At 44.9% G+C, this 22378-nt stretch overlaps 1 protein-coding gene across 2 annotated transcripts in view; it reads right to left on the bottom strand.

Annotated features, from left to right (window-relative positions):
- Positions 1 to 1079: 1079 nt before the first annotated feature.
- RBM14 (RNA binding motif protein 14) overlaps positions 1080 to 22378 on the bottom strand; it is a 34481-nt gene continuing 13182 nt past the window's right edge. The window contains exons 2-3 of one of the 2 annotated variants that reach the window (XM_068260568.1): positions 14980 to 15946; positions 1080 to 2877 (exon numbers count right to left, since the gene is read on the bottom strand). In XM_068260568.1, the coding sequence (XP_068116669.1) occupies positions 2673 to 2877; positions 14980 to 15946 (1172 nt within the window). In that variant the 3' untranslated portion in view covers positions 1080 to 2672. The remainder of the gene's footprint in view (positions 2878 to 14979; positions 15947 to 22378) is intronic. The other variant, XM_068260569.1, reaches the window with a different exon arrangement.

Below are 22378 nucleotides of genomic sequence, written 5' to 3'. Positions count from 1 at the left end.
TCTTTTTTAAAATGCACAGAAAATAAAATTACTGAAAACAAATAACCCCAAAAAGCCTAATTGGTGGTAAAAAAATAAAATATATAGATAATTTCTATGTGATTAGTAATGAATAAGTAGTGATTAAGGTATTGGTAAATGAAAAGTATGAGCACTAAAAAGGTGACAATAGCTATTGTCTGTTCGGGTAAAAACCCCTTTGGGTGGAGTGGTTAATGTTCTCAAATCACATCAATTGTGGTGTACGGAAAAAAAAAAAAAAATTGTCAGCTGACAACCGTGGACAAGCATTTTTATCCATGCAAATTGACTACGCTGTATAGTTGCGGCCAAAGGTTAAAGGGACTCCGAGCTCATAAAAAAAATGAAAGTTGTACTCACCTGGGGCTTTCTCCAGCCCAGTGCTGGCCGGGAGGTCCCACGACGGTGTCCTGGCTCTTCTCCCTGCTCCGGAATGGCTGACAGGCCGCAGCCCGGGCGACACTCGCCCGAGTGTCGGGCTGCTCCTTCCACGTATGACGCAGATTACGTCACACGTCGGCCGCCTTGCGTCATCACGGCGGCCGGCGTGGCAGTACGGCGCATGCGCGCTTTAATCGCGCATGCGCAGTACTTTCACGTCGGCCGCCGTGTGACGTAATCCGCGTCATACGCGGAAGGAGCAGCCCGACACTCGGGCGAGTGTCGCCCGGGCTGCGGCCTGTCAGCCATTCCGGAGCAGGGAGAAGGAGAAGAGCCAGGACGCCGTCGTGGGACCTCCCGACCAGCACTGGGCTGGAGAAAGCCCCAGGTGAGTACAACTCATTTTTTTTTATGAGCTCGGAGTCCCTTTAAGTGCCATTTCTGAATATGTCTATGTCCCAGGCATAGTATATGAGGACGACAAATATTAAATGCAATAGTGCAGGGTATAGTATTAAAACCTGTACAAAAATCTTAGTTTTGTGGGTTTTTTTTTTATAAACAAGATCAAAAAGGTTTAAAAAAAAAAAGTTATTTTTGGCAACAACTTTCAACCCAGAATATTTTCCTTTTCAATGACAATTTTAGTGCATAATCATCAATAAATACAACTCCAATTTTATACGGCAACTAAAAGTTTATTTTACCTTTTCAGAGAATACAAAATGAGTACTGGAATTATAACCATAATGTTCCAAAATACAAGTGAAATGTTCAAACTAAAATTGCAATATGAAAAATAGGATAGCGTTACACTGATGAGTATACTTCTTTTGTACATAAACGTGCAGCACAAAAAGTGGCATTAAATGCCATATGTACCACAAAGAAAAAAAAAAAAAAACCTGATTTTTACTCTGTAGGAAAAATTTACTAAAATGTTGCAGTTTTAAAAAGCATCAAATCAAATTTCTACAAAGATGAGAAAGATTACGCCACAGGTGTATAACCCCTTCCTAAAACCTGGAGGATAAAAAAAACAAAAAAACAAAAAAAACCTTATTTGGACTGAGAAAAATAATGGTGCTTTAGGGAGTCTAGTAGGTAACAGTCCATTACCCGTTTCTGTGACAAACTAGCAATCACACACACACACACAATTCAGTAACTTGCAGTGCATATTCCCATACTGAAAACTGAATCCTGGGTCAAGTACTGGGAAGACAAGTCAGTAGACGAATAGTGGCCAGTTTTCTCCAGAATGGAGTCAGCTATGCACTTTTCATGGAATGTACCAGCAGAGGCCATTCCTAAACGCTTATTTATGTTCACTGCAAGAAAGCAATTTGCAGACCAAATCTATAAGGACTTTAGACAAGTTAAAAAACCCAAATATTTAAATGCTTAATCTAGTTGTGGAAGCTACATTAACATGACCACATTTTACATTAAATTTACCACAAAAAGGTCAAGACACAAAAAGTGTATGGTTCTCCTTTAAAGGACTCCATGTGTGAGATTTCATATACTGGTCATTCAGCAAGAACATTTGTAAGTAGAGGTTTTTTTTTCTTTGCCTTTAAGTTTGCCCTATAAGTTTAGTTGCAGTAGTTCTCAGTCCCAAAAAACACACCTCTACACAGTTGTCAGCATACATCCTTAAAAAAAAAATGTATCCTATCAAATCCTTAATTTATAGTTGACAGAAATTGTTTTTTTTCTTGACTGGAAAATTAGGCAATGTACGCACAGGAATCAAATTGGAAAAAAGTTTGCTTATTACTGGGGTGGATAATTAGAAAAGCTCACTAAACATTTGATTAGATTGAAAACATGACTGCTTGATACACGCTTTTCTGCTTTTAGAACCATCTTTCAAAGCCAAGCATGCATGTGTTTGTATTAATCATAAATGATGTGAGTCTAAACTATTCTAATACATGGAATAGCTTTTAGCACTAATCTATCATCAGTTATGGCAATATAGGTATGTAAATTCCTATGCTCAGGAACATCGGAAAAACTTCAGGTAACTTTAAAAAACTGTTTTTATTCAGCTATAGTTGTAAAGATTACGGTTTAACATTCGACATAAAGCCATGGACAAGTCAGCTTTCTTTTCACGTATGTACACAAAATTAAAGCAAGACCATGAACGGGGGTGAAATAAAAAGAAATAAAAAAAAATCTTGATTTGAAATTCCTGCATTTGATATCATGCAGAAAATGCTCTTAACCTATAGACATTTTCCAACCACCCTGCAACATGTTTACATACGGCGCTGATAGCCAGGCGCGGCTGGCGCTCTCATGTACTCGCTGTAAGAGTTTGCCGAATAATCAGAATTGGGTTCAGCCATGCGACGGTAGTCCATCTGAGATTTGGGCGGCGATCGGCGGAAAGGATCTGCTGGCTCCTGTGTTAAACGGCGGTAATCAGCTAATTCTGAGTAACGGCGGTCAGAGGCAAGCCGGCTGTCGAAACACAAAAGGAAGTTTTAATTGGAGAAGAAATGCAGTAAACGCCATTAAGAACACCAAGGTTGTATTATAATATACTGCAGATGTTAATATGCATTCTTTTGACTTTAAACAGACGGAATGGGTCTTCAGAGCCAAGTACGTTTCTGCAAATACCAGTACGAAGACATAGAATGCGCACTAAGTAAATCAAGTGACATCTTATTGGGTAGCACTTTCATCTTCCAATGTAACACTTCACGCTCAAGATGGACCACAGGAGTTCTAACATTGTACAGCTTCTAAATGCCTCGATTTCAAGTTAGAAATATTGCAATCGTGATATTTTGAAGTAACATTCCCCAAATTAAACAGCATGCTCTACTCCATTAACACCTCAAAGAGTTAGGAAATAAGGTCTGTCCGCAATTATGCGCCTAGAAGCTGCCACAAGACATTACTACAGGAATAAAGTATGGCAGCTCAGCCACCATACAGATACTACACTTTAACTGCTCCCGAACCATTCATAGTTTGGCCACAATCACCCCTTCACTTACAAATAGTCTATAATAGTGTGCTTAAAGCCAGATATAGGCGATACATGCTGCAACTGCTATTTTGTATCCATTATGTGCATCCTGTGATACCACAAGTGTGAAGTGTACTATGTATGAGGAAAACCAGGCAAGCAGTGGCACTAAAGAGTTGCGTGCAGCAGCCAGTGTGACCGTGCCCTAGAACTTAGGATGGTCCCCCAGTAGCGTTGGCATTTGAATTCTTATCCAATTCTGAACAGTCAACTGACCCCATCTGCTTGTTCAGTATGGATATTGTGCGTTTCTGGAGAATTTGGGTGTTCAAAATTCAACAACACTAGTTCGAAAACCAACACTATTGAATGAATGGTTTGGTTCTTGCCCATTAAACTACTAAGGTCGCAATTTCACCTACAGTCACTTTTTCATGTGGTCCCTATACAGTATGAATGTGTGAGCCAGTATTCGCCTGAATACATTCACTTACCCAGTCTTACCTCACCCCATAGCAAATTCTTTCCTCATATACATTTAAACAGTTGCAACACAATGCATGTTAGCCCAAAAGTGCTTGGAAAGACACACAAGAGGCCAAAAAGCAAAGAAAACAGTGGGAACATAAAACAGACGGGAAAGGCACTGAAGGATCATATTAGCTTAGTGAAGGATGGTCCTGGGAGCAGAGGAAAATAACTGCAGGGAAAAGTGGACACTGAAGGAGCAAGAGGGGGGGAAAAAAAAACGCATGTTTGCCAGGCAACAGCAGAAACAAGCACTGTAAAACAGATCTGCCTAATGTAAATACCCTAAAATGTTTAAGCCAATACTAACAGATTCTTCAAGCACCAAACATGGTAAAGAATACTAAAAAAGAAAAGCTTCCCATATCTGTGCCTAAAAGGTTGGTTAAAAGGTTTATCCACCTAGCAGACAAGGATTTTCAACTTCTGGTTGCTAGCTAGGTCAGGAGAATGGCCAATAGATGATTTACTGGACAGTGTCTTGTGTGCAGAGTTCATGCATAGTTGAAGTGGTAGGGCTCCTTGATAGTGCCACTCAATTCAGCAACATGCAGATAGGTGGCAACCAATGCCAAGACATTCACACAACCACCCAACTGCTGCTTGTGTGGTTAATGAGATGCAAACAAGTTGATGCAGGATTAAGCCAATTGTGTGTGCAGCCTGAAATTGGACCATTTCACCTTGGCAGGATTGGTCCATTTTCAAGCTGCATATATTTGCAAAATTCCATATCAACTCAGATTTTCATCTCAATGACCATCCCTGCGGCTAATCCCTACATCCCATGTGGATAGCTACAGTTGCATGCAGTTAGGCCTAGTGCACACCAAAAACCCCTAGCAGATCCGCAAAACCCTAGTCGTTTTTGAAGCGTTTTTTTCTTATGAAGAGTTGTGGTTTTGTGTACTTTTTTTGTGTAGCAGATTACAGATATTGTTACAGTAAAGCTGTTACTGAACAGCTACTGTAACAAAAACGCCTGGAAAACCGCTCTGATCTGGCGTTTTATCAAGAGTTTTGCGTTTTTCCTATACTTAACATTGGAGGCAGAAACTCCTCCGAAATAAAAAAAAAATGCTGCAGCCTGGGAGTATGCGTTTCTGCAAAACGCCTACTGCTCTGGTGTGCACCAGCCCATTGAAATACATTACCCAAGCGGATTAACAGGCGGAGGCGGCCGGCGGATCACATCCAAATCCGCTCGATGTGCACTGGGACTGAGTGAGTGGGTGTCAATCCCAGTGGCTGAACCATATGGTATTGGTGGTTCAACCACAACTGTGAGAAGAAGCCTCAAGTGCCTATTCCTTAACCCTGTGGGTTAATGCTACAAGACTCCATTCTTCTCAAAAGCTTCCTCAAGTGCACAAGCAAAGCTGTGGAGGAGCCACAAGCTCCATCTCAGCTCAGTTTTTACAGGTGCTTAGATTAAAGGGGGTAGCTGATGTCTCTGGTACACTTTAAAGGACAACTGAAGTGAGCGGTATAGGGAGGCTGTCATTTCCTTTTAAGCAATACCAGTTGCCTGGCTATCCTGCTGATCCTCTGCCTCTAATAATTTTAGCCATAGACCCTGAACAAGCATGCAACAGATCAGGCGTTTCAAACATTGACAGATCTGACAAGATTGGATGCATGCTTGTTTCTGGTGCAATTCACACTTCCGCAGCCAATTAGACCAGCAGGGCTGCTAAGCAACTAGTATTGCTTAAAAGGAAATGACAGCCTCCACATACCTCTCACTTCAGTTGTCCATTCAGCCTGACAGGGTCTGGTATTTGAACCCTAGGGCGACACTGCAGAGCCAAGGCTACCAGCCTGCAGTCTAAAGCCCAATCTACATGATACGATTCTTTGTACGATTCTATTTACGATTCAATTAAATCCGACATGTCCGATAGGGATTCGATTCAGTTTGATTTGCAAGTGCAAAACAATGGCAAATCGAATTGCATCGAATCCCGATCGGCCATGTTGGATTTAATCTAATCGTAAATAGAATCGTAATTAAATCGTATAAAGAATCGTACCATGTAGATTGGGCTAAACAATGTGTGCTTTTGCTATGCAGAAAGGGGTGGGGTGGAGAGCTAGCAGAAAGGCATGGGAGTGACGTTATGCGGCAGCAGCCACGGTGAGAACAACGCTCTTGGCTGGCAACCCGCTGAATTGAACCGCCGGGCCGATTAGTGGCTGTGGCATTGGGGGCCACTGCTTACACACTTCTCAGCAAAGGTGTCGTATCTGCTGCTTTGTCAAAGTTTCATCTAGCAAGTGTAAGAGGCTTTTGGTTCAGCTCATGCTACAAAACAGAAAACTGAATGACTGTTTAGTTAGCCGGATCGCAGCCAAAGCAGAAACGGAGGTCAATAGATCCTATGTTAAAGGGTTCGTTCGCATCTACCCTTGACCAGAAGGTTAATAATTGGGAAGAGATTGGAACACAAAGCCCTAAGCCGCATGATAATCTCCTGGTACGGATATGTCCTCCATAAGACTATATCGTTTGGAACACAGATGACGTGTGAAAGTCACCCCGAGCAGTACAGTGCATCAGATATACTTAACTACAAAATGCAGTTCCTGGAACTCACTGGCATTAGCAACTGTGGAAACCTCACCAATATGAGGGAGCACGAGTCTGGCAGGTGCAAAAAGCCAATAAGTAAAAAATCGAGGTCAGGCGCTGCTTCAATTCCACCATTAAATTTTATAAAAAAAAAAAAAAAAAAAAAAAAAAAAAAAAAAGGTCATACAAAACGCTGATTAGTCACTAAATGTGTCACTTTAAAAACATTAAAACACACTGCGGAGATGTACATTGCACAGCCGGCTGGGCTCACACACAGCACAACAAACGCACCAATCGCATCTGGGATCCCACCATACAGCAACTAAGTCTGCACTATTCCCTAGGGGGAGGAGTCCTGTCCCTGCCAAATTGATTTTCCACTTCAAGGAGTTCTTCCTTATAAACGAAAGTGAAGCTTCCACTAGGTCACAGTCATTAAACAGTTGGAACGTATAGGCATAACTCAGCAGATCCTTTACCTTCATGCAGCATAACAACTACAGTTTATGAGCATATAACATGGTTCCACCTCAAAGAGGCTCTCACCACTCAGCAGCGCTGCAAAGGGCCATCCAGCATCCTGTAGGCTACAGGTAAAGGTTCAGTGCATGGGTTGGATTCTAGCCTCTCCCACCGATAGATCCATGTGCAGTAATGGTGGTGGGCTCCCCTTGATAGTATTAAGCTGGGGCGGTCGTGTAAGATAGTGCGCAACATCTGTCTCTGGTCAGCCACGCTGCCCCTCGTTTCACTACCTCCCGCATGGTCCGGCGCCAGACAACAGCGTTGGTATGCTGCATGAAGGTAAAGGATCTGCTGAGTTATGCCTATACGTTCCAACTGTTTAATGACTGTGACCTAGTGGAAGCTTCACTTTCGTTTATAAGGAACGCCTTGAAGTGGAAAATCAATTTGGCAGGGACAGGACTCATCCCCCTAGGGAATAGTGCAGACTTAGTTGCTGTATGGTGGGATCCCAGATGTGATTGGTGCGTTGTGTTGTGTGTGAACCGAGCCGGCTGTGCAATGTATATCTCTGCAGTGCAGTTTTAGGTTTTAAAAGTGACACATTTAGTGACTAATCAGCGTTTCGTATGACTTTTTTGAATAAAATGTAATGGTGGAATTTAAGCAGAGCCTGACCTTGATTTTTCCTCATCAGATATACTGGCTGCTCTGGCTGGCCAGCTTTCAGTGTGAACAGAGCCTAATGTCTGGTACAGAATGCCATTTCCTGTCGGACTGACGATCAAATCAATTTCCGACAGGCCTGATGTTTGTAAAGAAGTGATTGGAAAATCAATCAGAAAAATGTTTGGAAATTAGATTGGACTTGTTGGAAATTTACTAATTCGACCATCAATCTGACAGGAAAGTGCATTGCATGTACCAGGCATAAGGGCGCAGGTTTTAGGTTTCAGTTTTCCGTACGTAGAAAAGCATTAGACTATGGAACGCAGATGAAATTTGAAGTCCATATTCTATGAAATGCAGATAAAGTGTAAACGCCACCAGATCAGTACTGTGCATCGGATATACTGTCTGCTCTGGCTGGCTCACAAATTGGGGATGATTCACAAAGCTTTTTCTTCAGTTTCCCTCAGTTTTCACACATTAAGCTCCCAAAGAGCAAAAATACATATAATAGAATATAATTAAGGTAAGAAAAATATTGAAATTAAGTTTATCAGGAACAACTTAGTTTGAGGGATCATTTTTTCTTCTAAATGTGCTGAAAGGTTTTTTTTTTTTTATCAATTAGGTGATAAGTCATTTCTGAGAAGTTTTGCAAATACAGCCCATTGTGTGCACCAAGCCTAAAGGTGACCAGTTTTAGGTTTCAGTTTTTACCACACGTACAAACTTATTACAGTTGATGGCCCAAGTTAATCAATGGGCCGTGACCTAAAGCATTTTTGTATAAACAAAAAAAAAAAAAAAACTTGCAACATGTTACTTTAGTTCAACATGTCATTTGTGTTTCCATTACAATTCATTTCACTACTGCCGCACATTTAAACAAACGGGTACACGCACTAATTAAAACGGAATTGCGATATTACAGGCAAGGATAACAGTTGTACAGCCGATTGCCACTGACCGATTCCTGCAATTTTTTTTTTGCCTGATCCAATCATTTTCTTCATCAGAAATAGGATCTGAAACGAAAATTGCATATGTACCAGCCTTAACATCACGAATGTCACAGTCTGACACATGGTGGCGTTACCTGGTGGCAAAGAACGCGTCTAAGTACGGCTGCTCTCAGATTTGGTGGCTATCAGTTCGGCGCCGGTGCTAAGCACTAACAAGCGCCCAGCTGGTGCACAAGAACAGCTTGTGCAGCAGTCTTCAACTGCCCATGGAAAAGTGGTAACAGAGATAGGGAACCTGACGTGAGAGGGATATGGAGCTGCCATATTTAACTCTTTTTGAAGGGACTCCGAGCACCTCATGGGCATGCCTTTAAGCCAGACTTCCAACAAAGTCGTGCTATGACCCCTCTGGAGGAGCCTCTTGCAATGGCCATGCGCGTCACTTCCTGTTCCTGCTTCATTCAGTGATGCACTTTTTTTTAACAGAGAAGACAGTGGTGATCCAGAAGTTATAACATAGCCAAGATGGCAGCCACGATTTTTAAACTGATATCGAACAAAAACTATTTGGTGTAGAACGGTGATTCAGGCATCAAATGAAAGGAGAGCACAAGCTACAGAACGGTATGAATCTTTAAGTACTTTGCAGTACTGGTCGGAGTCTTTAAGCTGAGTACACACGTACGATAACGATCGTTCGAAAACGAACGATAACGACAATCGGACCGATAATCGTGCGCTCCAAATTTTCCAACGATCGTTTTTTTTGGACGATAACGACCGTTATCGTTCAATCCGACCGATCCAACCCGGCGGATTTTTTCGAAAGATAATCGTTCAATCGTTGCAGTGTGTACAAAGATCGTTCGATAACGCATGTTCTTATTGCCTGTCATAACGTCACTTCCGTTTGCGCACGCATTTTTTAATCGTTCGTCGTTCAGTACTTTATACTTATATCGCTCACGTGTGTACACAATCGTTCATTACGAACGATCTTTTCAGTCTAATTTGAATATCGTGTAAACGTCACGAATCGTTCGTAACGAACGATCTTTATCGGACGTCTATACGAACCCTTAAAGGCATAACCATGAGAGGGGCTCGGGGTCCCTTTAAACAATACCCGTTGCCTAGAAACCCGCTGATCTTTCATGCATTAGTAATGTCTGAATCACACACCTTTAACAGGCATGCAGCTAATGACCTGATCTACAGGCATGGACTACATGTATTAGGGGCTCAGAATGACAGCCAGGCAATTTTCATCGTTTAAAAAGGAAATTAATATGGCAGCCTTCACACCCCCTCTCACTTCAGGTGTCCTTTAACATAATGGTAAATAAAAATCATAATTTGATTTCAGGTGAAAGTTTTTTTTGTTTTTTTTAAATATCCCTCTACAGACAACGCTGTTGAGATGTCTGCTGAGCAGCCTGTTCTGTTCTTGGGAAAGGGAAGACGAGTGGGAAGCAGAGCTGTGGAATCAGTACAAAAACACTCATCCAACTCAGTTTATGAAACCACCGACTCCATACCCAAAATTGCTCCAACTAATGGTGTGTACACACTTGAAAGATAAATGAAAGATCTTAAAGAAATTTTACCACCTTCCATGTAGTATGAGAGCTTACGCTACACAGTCTATTCTATGGAGCTGAACTCCCCATCAGAAAAATCTTTGCAAGATGCTGTACACATTTAAAAGATCAGTATATGCAAAAGATCTGTTCCTGCAAAATGCATTCATAGTCTACGATATCTGCAGATCCTCATACACACCTTGTTTTAAGCCCCATCTACACGATACGATTCTTTGTGAGATTCGATTACAATTCTATTTATGATCTGATTAAATCCGACCGGTCTGATTGGGATTCGATTTGCCATTGTTTTGCAATGGCAAATCAAATCTACTGCCGATCGGACATGACGGATTTAATCGGATCGTAAATAGAATCGCAATCAAATCGCACAAAGAATCGTATTGTGTAGATTGGGCTTAACAGACATTCATCTGCAGATCAGATACACCAGGATGGATTTTCAAATCTGCAGATGATTGTCAGATATGCAGATGAAGGTCCGTTAAACAAGGTGTGTATGAGGATCTGCAGATATATAGACTATGAATGCATTTTGCAGGAACGGATCTTTTGCAGGAACAGATCTTTTGCAGATACTAATCTTTTGAATGTGTACAGCATCTTGCAAAGATGTTTATCTGATGGGGAGTTCGGCTCAATAGAATAGACTGTGTAGAGCAGTCTTTCTTAACCCTTTTACCTTGGAGGAACCCTGTAAATAACTTTTGGATCTCAAGGAACCCCGGCAAACAATTTTTTGGTCTCGAGGAACCCCTACATTTATTTTTCAGGAGGCATAGTCTAAATAGGTTAGGCTGCTAATTTCACTATCTCCTAACACTGCCACTCATACTGTCTCCTGACACCCCAATTTAGTGCCTCTTGTTACAGTACCACCTATTATAGTGTATTATTTTATTACATTATACTTCCCCCACGATGGGGTAAAATGCCAAGGAACCACTGCAGAGTCCTCAAGAAACCCTGGTTGAGAAAGCCTGGTGTAGAATATGGCTCTCATACTACATGGAAGGTGGTAAAATTGGTCTAAGATCTTTCATTTATCTTTCAAGTGTGTACACACCATAATGCTTTATTTTAATACTTACCAGTAGGTATGGTCAATGCAAATGTATGAGATGCATGCATTTTTGCATACATAATTTGCATAATCCTGCACCAACCCAAAATTATTTGCATCTCATTGACCATCCCTACTTACCAGGGCTGTGGAGTGTACAAAATCCAGACATGCAGCTGCAGTGACAATAGCAGCACTGAACTGTTTTTCTGGCTCTAGTAATTGCCACTGAAGAGCCCACTATTATTGGCAGACAGTAGTACACACTCCCACCTGATCTAATGCTGAACAATGGCACCACCAACTGACAAAAATAAAACATGTGTACATAGCTGTTCAGTGATGTGTTGGCATTCACACATGCTACCTATTCTTAAAAAGTCTACGCTAGAGTACAAAATGAGATTTACCAGATGAGAGGGAATCCTCAGGATCCTATTGAGGCCTCCCTCAGTGCTCTGATGCCCCCCCTCAGAGTGCGGCTCCCAGGAATATTGGAGACTAGGCATTTTAGCCTATCATATCAGGGCTGCACATCACCTCTTTCCATCAGCATGCCCACGCATGCACAGTAAGCCGGAGCAGCTCAGAACTACAACGCATGCGCAGCTGCACTTGTAATAGGAGAGGAGCGCGGAACCAATGTGAAGGGAGGTCATGCTGAGTAAGGGGGGGGGGGGGGGGGGGGAGGCGCATAGGTGCACGAAGGGAAGCCTCAATAGAATCCTGAGGCTTTCCTTTCTTTAGGTAACATCCCTTTTTGAACAGAGCTTCGGCTTGGGTTCCCTTTAAGCCTCATACACACTTGATTACGGTCATCTGGAAGGGATCGGGACACAATCCCTAGGGTGACAGTTTGTGCCTGTACAGACAAATTGCAAGCCAGTGGGCTACGGACAATCTGCAGTGTACGACAGAGGAGGCAGAGCAAGGGAGAGAATAGTGTACGACAGAGGCAGAGCAAGGGAGAGAATAGCGTTGGGCTTGCAGGACCACTTGCTACATTCTTACCCAAGGCAGTCTATTAGTTGCCTCAGCTAAGTTTTTTTTTTTTTTTTTTTAAAAAGAGAGGGGGATGGGAAGTGGCCACCCATGCTAATGCAAAAACACAACTAAATACACAAGCAGTGCCAATACACGACTATGGTGTTTTAGATGCGATGTCAAAAAAAATGTTAAGCAGGCACTTTTTTCCTTGCATGCGAATCAGAACTTATTTTAATAGGTTGCGTTTCCGCATCCAAATTTTCATGCTGCAAATCGCCTACTATAGCAGATTTGCAGTTCTTCCTGGCATGAGAATTTGGAATCGCAGCCCAACAAAATCAGTAGGCCAATTCCGATTTGTATGTGGGGAAAGGTGGGAAACCTAATCCCCTAAGAAATTGCTCAGCCTGCTCAAGGGCTTCAGAAATGCATACATGTAAGAAAAAAGGCGCCAAGTTAGCCGGTAGTAGAATCTTGCTAAAATTAGCGATTTTCTACTACTAAATGTCCATAGTAGAATATCTGTATTATGTACAGATATTTTACTATTGCTAAACCTAACCCTACTCTTACATGAAACATTCCCCTAACCCTCCTGGTGGTGTCTAAACCTAACCCCCCCTCTGCCGCAAAGCCACGATATGCGGCTAAGGTAAATTTGGGCACCCAATTACTGGCAAGAGGGGACTTTTTTCCTCACAGGCTTGCAGATATATATTGCAGCACTGCATAGCGGGTGCGGTATTCTATGCAGCAATATAGGTATCTGCAAGCCATTTTCTTTTCTGCAAACCTGTGCAAGGGGGGGGGGGGGGAATGTCCCCTCTTACCAGTAATCAGGCGCCTCAATTTACCTTCATAGGCTTCAATTCACTAAGCAGTTTAGACTAGTCTACTGATGGTTGGTCAGTTGCATTAAAGGGGAATTCACTATTACCAAATGTTACAGGTCAGATCTCGCCGTGGCCGATTCCCCGCGAGCGAACAATAGCGGGGAATCGAGCGGAAGATAAGCGGCGCTGGCGGGGACAGGGGGGGGGGAATCGAATCCAACGCACGGACAGACGAGCGGGTACACGGCAGAGTCGATCCGGGACCCGGCTTTAGACTTGGTCAAAACCATTTGGTAATTAGGTGGGTAAAGCAGGGGAAATGATCAAAAGATGCAATTCACAAATGAGTAGCTATGACTGACATCCTTCTCCTTTGATGAGCTCTCTGCATACAATTAAACTCCTGCATAATTAATTCAAAAAGGTTCCATCCTCACATCTAAAATACCTCACAGAATTAAGCTGGCCATTCACTAGGCCGATTCCCCGCCAATCGACAGAATCGATCACCGGGATCGAATCTGCTGTCAAATTGTTAACGCTAAATTTCGATCTATTTCGTGCCGAAATAGATCGGTCCCGTCGATCGCTCCGTGCGGGAAATTACCGCACGTCGCTAGCACCACAGATTGTGAACGGTTTCAGGCTGAAATCGATTCACAATCTGTTTGCAGTAAAGGAAACCATACGATCCCTCTCTGATCAGATTCGATCAGAGAGGGATCTATTTGTTGGTCGAATCTGATGGCAAATCGACCAGTGTATGGCTACCTTTACTTTACCAACAAGAAATCAGCTGGTCTAATCTGTTAGAAAAAGTGGGCCTGGTTACTCCTCGTTTGCCTTTGTGAATTGTGTAATTACTGAATGTTAGTCCAGGTCTAAAAACAGAATACATTTGAAATCGGTGCAGGAAGACTTTAGCGCAGGATACAGCCTGTATATGGCTGATCCTGCTTCTGCACAAGTCCTGGCCATGTTAATTACTATTCCCCCTACAGGTCGCCATGGATAGTGGGGAATGACATAATTCGGCTTCTAGCCATTGGAGGCCGAATTATTGTGTTTTAAAAGCAACTTCAACTCCGTCTGACGGCGCTGACGTTACTCACCGAGTGCCGCTATAGATGAAATTACTATTACAGTCTATGGTGGCGCCGGCTGCGCGCAAATCCTCCTGCGCTGAAAAGCACTGCTCTGCTAAAAACAGGTCTAAAACATTACACCAAACCATCAGTAGACTAAAAACCATCTGTAGAATAGTCTGAACTGCTTAGTGAATTGAGGCCCTAGTCACATATTTTACCTTCATAGCCATATATTATGGCTTTGTGGAAACCACGATATGCGACAAACATGGTATAATCGGGTGCTCTAAAGGCGCCTGATAATTGCAGCCGTCATGCGCCCAAATTTCACCCTAATGGTGCTAAATGTGGCTTTAAACATAGGCGCCTATAGCAGCACCATTTTTTTCTTAAGGACTCCGGTGCCCTTTTTACCTGCTCCATCAGAAACACCCTCCACAGTGTTCTTACCAAGTCCCATTAGCGAGATGCTAGCCTTCTGAACTATACAGCAAAATACTTACCCATCAGGCCAGATACACCCCTATATGCATAGTTACAAATGCTGATCTTGAGTTGCATCACAGTGAAATAGCATGATGCTCATTGATAGGCAGCCCACTGGCTGAACTATGCAGCGAGCGTGCAGTATGGTTGTCCGTGTCAAAGGAGTCTATTAAAGTTAACGCACACTTATTTCAATACTGCAACACAATACAACCTAACGAAACTTCAACGTTAACATGCGCATTTTCTTTTGGCGCAACAAATACTTCGATTACCAGGCACACCACCAGTACTGCAGGACGCTTGTAGGTCTTAAGCTACATACCTTTTGTAACTATCCATTGCCTTCTTATAGCTGTCAGACGCAGACACAAGCGGCGGTGAAAGACGGGTGCGCTCATAGCCTGGAGCAGATAGCGATGAGTAAGCAGACTGCATTCCAAGATCAGACATCTGAGAACTCTCATAAGCAGATGACATTTGCTGAGGGCGATATGTACCGGCCAGTGCAGAGGACGCCGCATAGGAGGATCCAGCTGACTGTGATGCATAGGGATTGGATGATTGTTGAGAGGTGTAGGACGCCGCCATTGCAGATGGGTTTAAACCATAAGCTGAAGACATAGACGACCCTTGAGAGCCATAGGCTGCAGAACTATGGGAGCTGTAGGAAGAAGGTGTTTCCATCCCGAAAGTGGAAGACTGGCTTTCATAGCCTCCCTGATTTCCATAGGCAGAGGACATTGCACCGGTTCGGCCTCCATAGGCTGAAGATAAAGCAGCGGACTGACTACCAAAAGCCGAGGATAAGGAAGACTGTTGGTCCGCATAGGAAGACATGGACCCAAAGCCTGATGATGCAGAACGGTATTTTGATGCAAGGGACGCGGCGGACTGAGCAAGCCCATAGGGTGATCTTGTGGGTGATCTTCTTATAGGACTTCTGTCTCGTGCAAAGTAGGGTGGAGAAGGAGGACGCATTCTACCTTCAAGGGCCTCATAACGGGCAGTATCACCCATATAACGCTCATATGGCGATCTTACAGCAAAGGATGCATAGGCTGCTTCAGCGGCCCTCCTACGATTATAGGACTCAGAGCGGTTCTGTGGGGCTTCTCGAAAATCTGGAGGCCTACGTGAGCGATTAGGAGCACTGCCGTTAGTGCTTCCAGGCTTTGATGTTTTATTGGACATCTCCACGTTAATCCGCTTGCCTTTTATTTCCTTTCCATTCATTTTCTCAATAGCTTCCCTAGCTTCACTTTCTCTCTCCATATGAACGAACGCATAATCTGATGAAGAAGTACACATGGGAAGGGGAAAAAAAAAAAAAAAGTGTTATAGACACGGAAAACATAAGCAGAATAACTGAAGTTAGTTCAAAGCTAGACAATTCTCAGGAGCCAAATTTACACCTGGAACAAACATTTTAGGCAAATTGCCAGCAAAGCTGGCTCCAATATTTCCTTCTGCCTCTTGGTTTTGACGCTCTTTAATTCCATATTTAATATGGCCACCGCTAGTATAAATATAACAGCTGTGCCAGCTTAAGTTGGTGGGAATGCCATCTCTCCAGACAGCATCCTGTGACAGCCCATGTGGCCTCTGTATTGTGCCTCATTTTCAATTGCCAGCAAATACTTTGTGCCTCCCAACGAGAAACATGTATACTGAGCTTTAGTCAAGTAAAACACAGCAATCTTCTCATCCGAACCATCTACTAACAGGATTCACTTTCTGCTTATTTACTAGAAGGAAGGGAGGGCAAGGCATCAAAGAACACATGGGCTGATGAAGGAGCCTGCTGGCCATAAAGAATTGATCCCACTAAAGCTTGCTTAAAGGGTACATATAATCAGAATAGGAAAAAAAAAAAAGTTACTTACCCCAGTAGGGCAAAGCATCTGCATAGTCCAGAGGCTTCTTCGGTCTTCCTTCACCGCACTGGGACCCTCTTAAAGTGAGCCTGATAGTTTGCCATCGCCAATTTATACTTACCCGGGGCTTCCTCCAGCCCCATGAGCAACACAGTCCCTCGCCATCCTCTTAGGCCCCTACGACTCCTGATAATCCGGGCAGTCACTGGCTTTTGCACATGCGCAGCTGGGCCAAAAGCAGACCCCTTGGTCGTGCTCACAAACGCTCCAGGGGACTGGATTACTGGGAGTCGTACCACCAGAACGGAGGGGCTGAAGAGGACGGCAAGGGAAGCCAAAGTGCTTATGGGGCTGGAGGAAGGCAAGCCCCAGGTAAGTATAAATTAGCAATAGTGTACCATCTCTGGTACACTTTAAGAATCATCAACATGAAAGTCTGCACAGTAGCACATAGCTGCTTGTGCACCACTCTGCTGCACAGGTGTCCATGCGCCTGAGCAATGTGGCCATGCTCTTACATGGAGGAGAGAGTGTGGCTGCAAAGTGGGTCCCAGCCAACAGCGGAAGGGTAATTGGCATTGGGGGAAGCCTCTGGATTACCAAGAAGCTTCCCTCTACTGAATAAGTTACTCCCCTCCCCCCCTCCTTTGCATATTACAGGTGTACTTTAAGATGCCCATTCCTTGCAGATTCGATTCATCTACCAGGAACTGATTCCCCATAAACGTAATAAAATGTAAATCAATAAAAAAAAAAAAAAAAAAAAAAAAAAAAAGATTGAAAGCATCAACTGGACAATACCTAGGTCGAAAAGGCCAGGACAGGAATGGTAGTCGATCAGCAGGCCATAGTGTTGCACTGCATTAAACACTGCATTACTGCAGTTCACTCGATTTCCTCTGCTGGAATCTTAGGAAAACTGATGTGCTGTGTGTGGTAGGAATAGATTCCTTTCTGAATCGATTCCTATCAGATGTCGATCTAAGTGTATAGCAAAGCTCAACAGCATCCCTAAGTAATTGATATCTATGCCCAGTTTGTGTCCAGCCATCTCTGCCAGGGCATAGATGTTAATCGACCGGACTGGTGAATTCAGCTGTCATTTGACATCTGATCGCCAGTGATCACAAAAAGGCAGGCAACCACTTTCACCTCTCCTAGTTCCCCCAACAATCTCGGCTCCACTCAGATCAGCAGGTCCCTTGATCTAATCAAGCCACGACCAGGTACTTTCTGATGTTTGAGGCTGGATGCCGATGTAAGCAGAAGGCAGAGCTGCTCATCACTGGATCTAGGACGGTGAGCAATGTTTACCCCAGCATTGCTCCCTGCTGCAGCTCTCTGCATATGGGGGACCCTATGCCACCAGGAAAAGTACGGGGGGAGGGGGGGGGGGAGGGGCGACAGCTAGTCTACCAGGAATGCTATGGGGACCCACTAGGCCATCAGGGACGCTATGAAGGCGAGGGGGGGAGGGAGACACTAGGCCGGCAGGGAAGCTATGGTGGGTGACCACTAGGCTACCAGTGAAGCTATTGGGGGACCCCCTTGACCACCAGGAGGCTATGGGGGACCACTAGAACTAAAAACTAATGGGTAAAAAAAGGAAAACGTATATTTTTAGTTTTCTGGGGGACAGCGACCACAACATTACTGTACGATCCATCAATCGCGTCGTCCCGAGATCTTTCCAGCATATTTGATCAATACTTCACAGATTTAAGCCCAAAAATAAGTCGAATCGTTTATTAGGCATATGCTTGTTGCAGCACAGATTTTCTTACAATTCAATAAAATTATCTTATCAGATGATCAATGGGGCGCAAAATCAATAGATGTATGGCCAACCTTTAAGGTACCCATACAGATGTATGGGCATATCGAGCAAGAGACAGATCTATCTGATCGGAGAGAGATCTGTTGCCTGCCCATACATGGCAAGCCAAGTCCTGACTTGATTTGAGCATGAAATCTCTCGGAAATTGGCCTTGCAATGCCACATCTGCTTCCCTGGCTCTGTCCCCCCTAATGTAAAGTTGTCTCCCCTGTGCCTCGTGCAGTATGCTTTACCTGTTGGTGTCTGCCACTGGCTCAATCCACATACACGCGCCGCTAAACGTGGTTGACGGCGTAACGTTGGTGCGTGTGTGATGCGACGTGGTGTCACATCACATGTGGCGTGTGCGGTCACAGACAGGTGAGGAATACTGCACAGGGCACATTTTACACTGGAGGGCCCAGAGCCAGGGGCCCCATTCCATGTCAGCCCTACATCTTGCAGCATGTCCAATCGATACACGCAACCAATTTTGGCCATCGATCGGGCATGCTCTTGGCGGCACCGATTTTTATCCGGTTATAATCAAATGGTTGATCGGCCGCATTGTTGTCCGATATATGGCCATCATTAGATTACAGCTATGGAGAACAGAGAATCTTTGTACAAAGAGGTCTATAAAACAGATCCACTGGCTGCTGTCTGACGTTTCCCTGTCACAGATTCCCTCCAATGTGCTGTATCTGACTGCAGCCAGTGAATCTAGTCAGATTTATAGACCTGTATGCAGATAAAAAACTGTCCTGTCCCTCAGTAGTTGTAATGCTGGATACACACCATGCGTTTCCGCGTTCGAAGCGTCCATCGATACACATCGATTCAATTGTTTCCGACATGTCCAATGCAAGCTTCGATGGATCGTTAGGTCGATTTGCCATACTTTACATGGCTATCGACCTAAAAATCATCGAAATTCGTTCGGAAATGCTCGGAAATAATCGAACCGACGCGCATCGACGGACGCATTCGACGCGGAAGCTCATGGTGTGTATCCAGCATTACTCATACCTAGCCCAGCTGACACTACCTTTCCACCATAATTGTGCTGATTTCACTGTACAGCTGACTCCACGGTGCAGTGTGCCCTGCACATATAGCAAGGAATATCAGCAAATGTTTAACGCCGAGGGAGAGAGCCAACATGAAATGTACAAGACCAACTGTAAGAGGTAGAAACTATACACCTGCTCGACATTACCTTGCCTATGTGGAAAAAAAACAAAAAAAAAAACAAAAACTTTGGAATACCTCCTCCCTACATGCATCACATATAATGAGAATCATATAAGGTTCTATTTTTATGGTATAGAAATCCAGATGTTAATAAATGGAACCCAGCAGTCTGTCTCTTGTTGGAGATGTCAGGAAGCACGAGGTACTATATGTAATTTTTTGGGAGTGCATTCGCATAATCCCTTTCTGGAATAGAGTTAAAGATTTTTTGAGTGAAATATGGGAAACAATTAGAATGTAGACCTCTAAACATTTTATTGGCGTATCAATTTCCTAGACCCATCACGTATAGCTCGTAAACTCACGGGCATTAGCCTTAACCACCCTGGTGGTATTGACGAGCTCAGCTCATCCAGGAAAAACTTGCTGAAAGCGGTATTGAGCTCGTCAAAACTGTCAGGGAGATTTCTTGCTTCTCTGTCCCGCCGGCTGCACTTCTCCCTCATCAGACGGCTGGATGCCTGTCAGCACGCTGTGGGTAGCGATCTGTGCTACCCACAGCGTGCAGAACTAGCATCCAGCCACCCTGGGGAATCCCTGTGCAGCCATCGGAGCAGAGAATGTGCTCAGCAGCGTGCGGGATTCCCCTTCTGTGCTGCGGGTGTCTGGTGCGGGGATCCCCTCTGTGGGGGGGTGTCCCCTGCTGTGCTGCGGGTGGCTGGTGCGGGGATCCCCTCTGTGGGGGGGGGGGGGGGGTGTCCCTTGCTGTGCTGCGGGTGGTTGGTGCGGGGATCCCCTCTGTGGGGGGGGGGTCCCCTGCTGTGCTGCGGGTGGCTAGTGCGGGGATCCCCTCTGTGCGGCGGGGGGGTCCCCTTCTGTGCTGGCTGGTAGTGGCCGGCACCGGCGGGGATCCTCTCTGTGGGGGGGGGGGGGGGGGCATCCCCGTACTGTGCGTGCGGGTGACCCTGCAGTGTGTGTGTGGGGGGGGGGGGGGCGGGTATCCCCCCTATGGGGCTGGTCTTGGCCGGTCGGGGACACCCCCTTCTGTGCGGGGGGGGCTTGGGAGGTGGGTGTCCCCTTATATGAGAGCTGTGGGTGGCCTCTCCCTCCTCCCTCCCTCACCCCCGATCCTGCCCCCCCCCCCCCCCCCCCGGATCCCGTGTCTCCCCCGTCAGTCAGAAGCCCTGCTTTACTCACCTGAGGGCTTTCTCCTGCGCTGGCCGAGATGGACACCCTCCATCTCCATCGCGAAGTCTCGTGTTCACTGTAATTACAGTACGCGGCTTGGTGACGTCACCAAGCCGCGTACAGTAATTACAGAGAACACGAGACTTCGCGATGGAGGAGGAAGTGTGCCGCTTCCGCCGCAGGAGCAAGCCCTCAGGTGAGTAGTAGATCAGGGCTTCTGACAGGGGGGAGACATGGGACTGGGGGGGGGGGGCACGGGGGATCGGAAGGGATGGGGGGGGGGAAGAGGAGGGAGAGGCCACCCACAGCCCTCATAGATGGGGACACTCACCTCCCCCCCACCACAGAAGGGGGTGTCCCCGACCGACCATGACTAGCCCCCATAGAAGGGGATACCCCCCCACACACACACACAGAAGGGCCACCCAGCCACCTGCATGCACAGTATGGGGATTCCCCCCCCCCCACAGAGGGGATCCCCACCGGCCACTACCAGCCAGCACAGAAGGGGAACCTCCCCACAGAAGGGACACCCGGCCAGAGTCAGGGGGCATCGGGGACAATGGAGGGGGGGGCAGAGGCAGCCGCAAACCTGGCTCCCTATACATATGACTCCCTACACCTGGCTGCACATCTGTCTTCTATACACCTGGCAAACATCTTGCTCCCTATGTACTGTACCTGGCAAAACATCTGGCTAAACCATTCCTGGCTAACTACACCTGGCTAACTACACCTGGCTAACTACACCTGGCTAACTACACCTGGCTAACTACACCTGGCTAACTACACCTGGCTAACTACACCTGGCTAACTACACCTGGCTGCACATCTGGCTAACTACACCTGGCTGCACATCTGGCTAACTACACCTGGCTGCACATCTGGCTAACTACACCTGGCTGCACATCTGGCTAACTACACCTGGCTATACATCTGGGTCTTATACTCACCATTGGCATGCTGACCCCTCGTCGCGTACCTCTGATAGCTTCCCCAGTGCCTTCTTCCATGTCCCTTGGCGGATTTTGCTTCTCCCATGGAGATCACATGTCCCCCGTCGATCGGCGTTGATGGAACCAGTGTCACACAGCATCATCAAAATCTCGCAGCAAACACTTTTTTTTTTTTTATTTAATTCAATACAATAACCTGTATTGAATTCAATATAAAAAAAAAAAAAAAAGATTGCAAAAAAAAAAAAAAAATTGGTTGAAAATTATGGGAAATTAATTGAACCACTTTTTGCACGGAAATCCTGGGGAAATAGAACGCCAGGGTGGTTAATACTGCTAAACAGTTGATTGCTGCACTATGGCGTTCACGAACTCCGCCAACTAAAGAGGCTCTGATCAATGAAATCCTGGAGGTAAAATAAAAAGGAAGAACTCACATCTCGCCTGAATGATTCCTTAGATAAACGTAATATTTGGCGACTTTGGGAAGTTTGGTGGACTATACAGTAATATGGCAATATTGCTTGAGGATATTCAGATAGTCTATATTAATGGAATTCATGTTTCCCTTCCTTCTCCTACCTGGCATTGCTAATCCTGTTTTATTTGAGTGGCGGCTGGGCTGCGACAGCTTGAAATTATATTTTGTTTCTTTTGTGTTTATATATGTCTTTTTGTGTGACCGATTTATAT

Source organism: Hyperolius riggenbachi, chromosome 11, assembly GCF_040937935.1.
Source record: "Hyperolius riggenbachi isolate aHypRig1 chromosome 11, aHypRig1.pri, whole genome shotgun sequence".
In the NCBI taxonomy this organism is placed as follows: Eukaryota; Metazoa; Chordata; class Amphibia; order Anura; family Hyperoliidae; genus Hyperolius; species Hyperolius riggenbachi.
The sequence above is the reverse complement of the archived record's forward strand: the minus strand, read 5'-3'. Positions and strand labels throughout refer to the sequence as shown.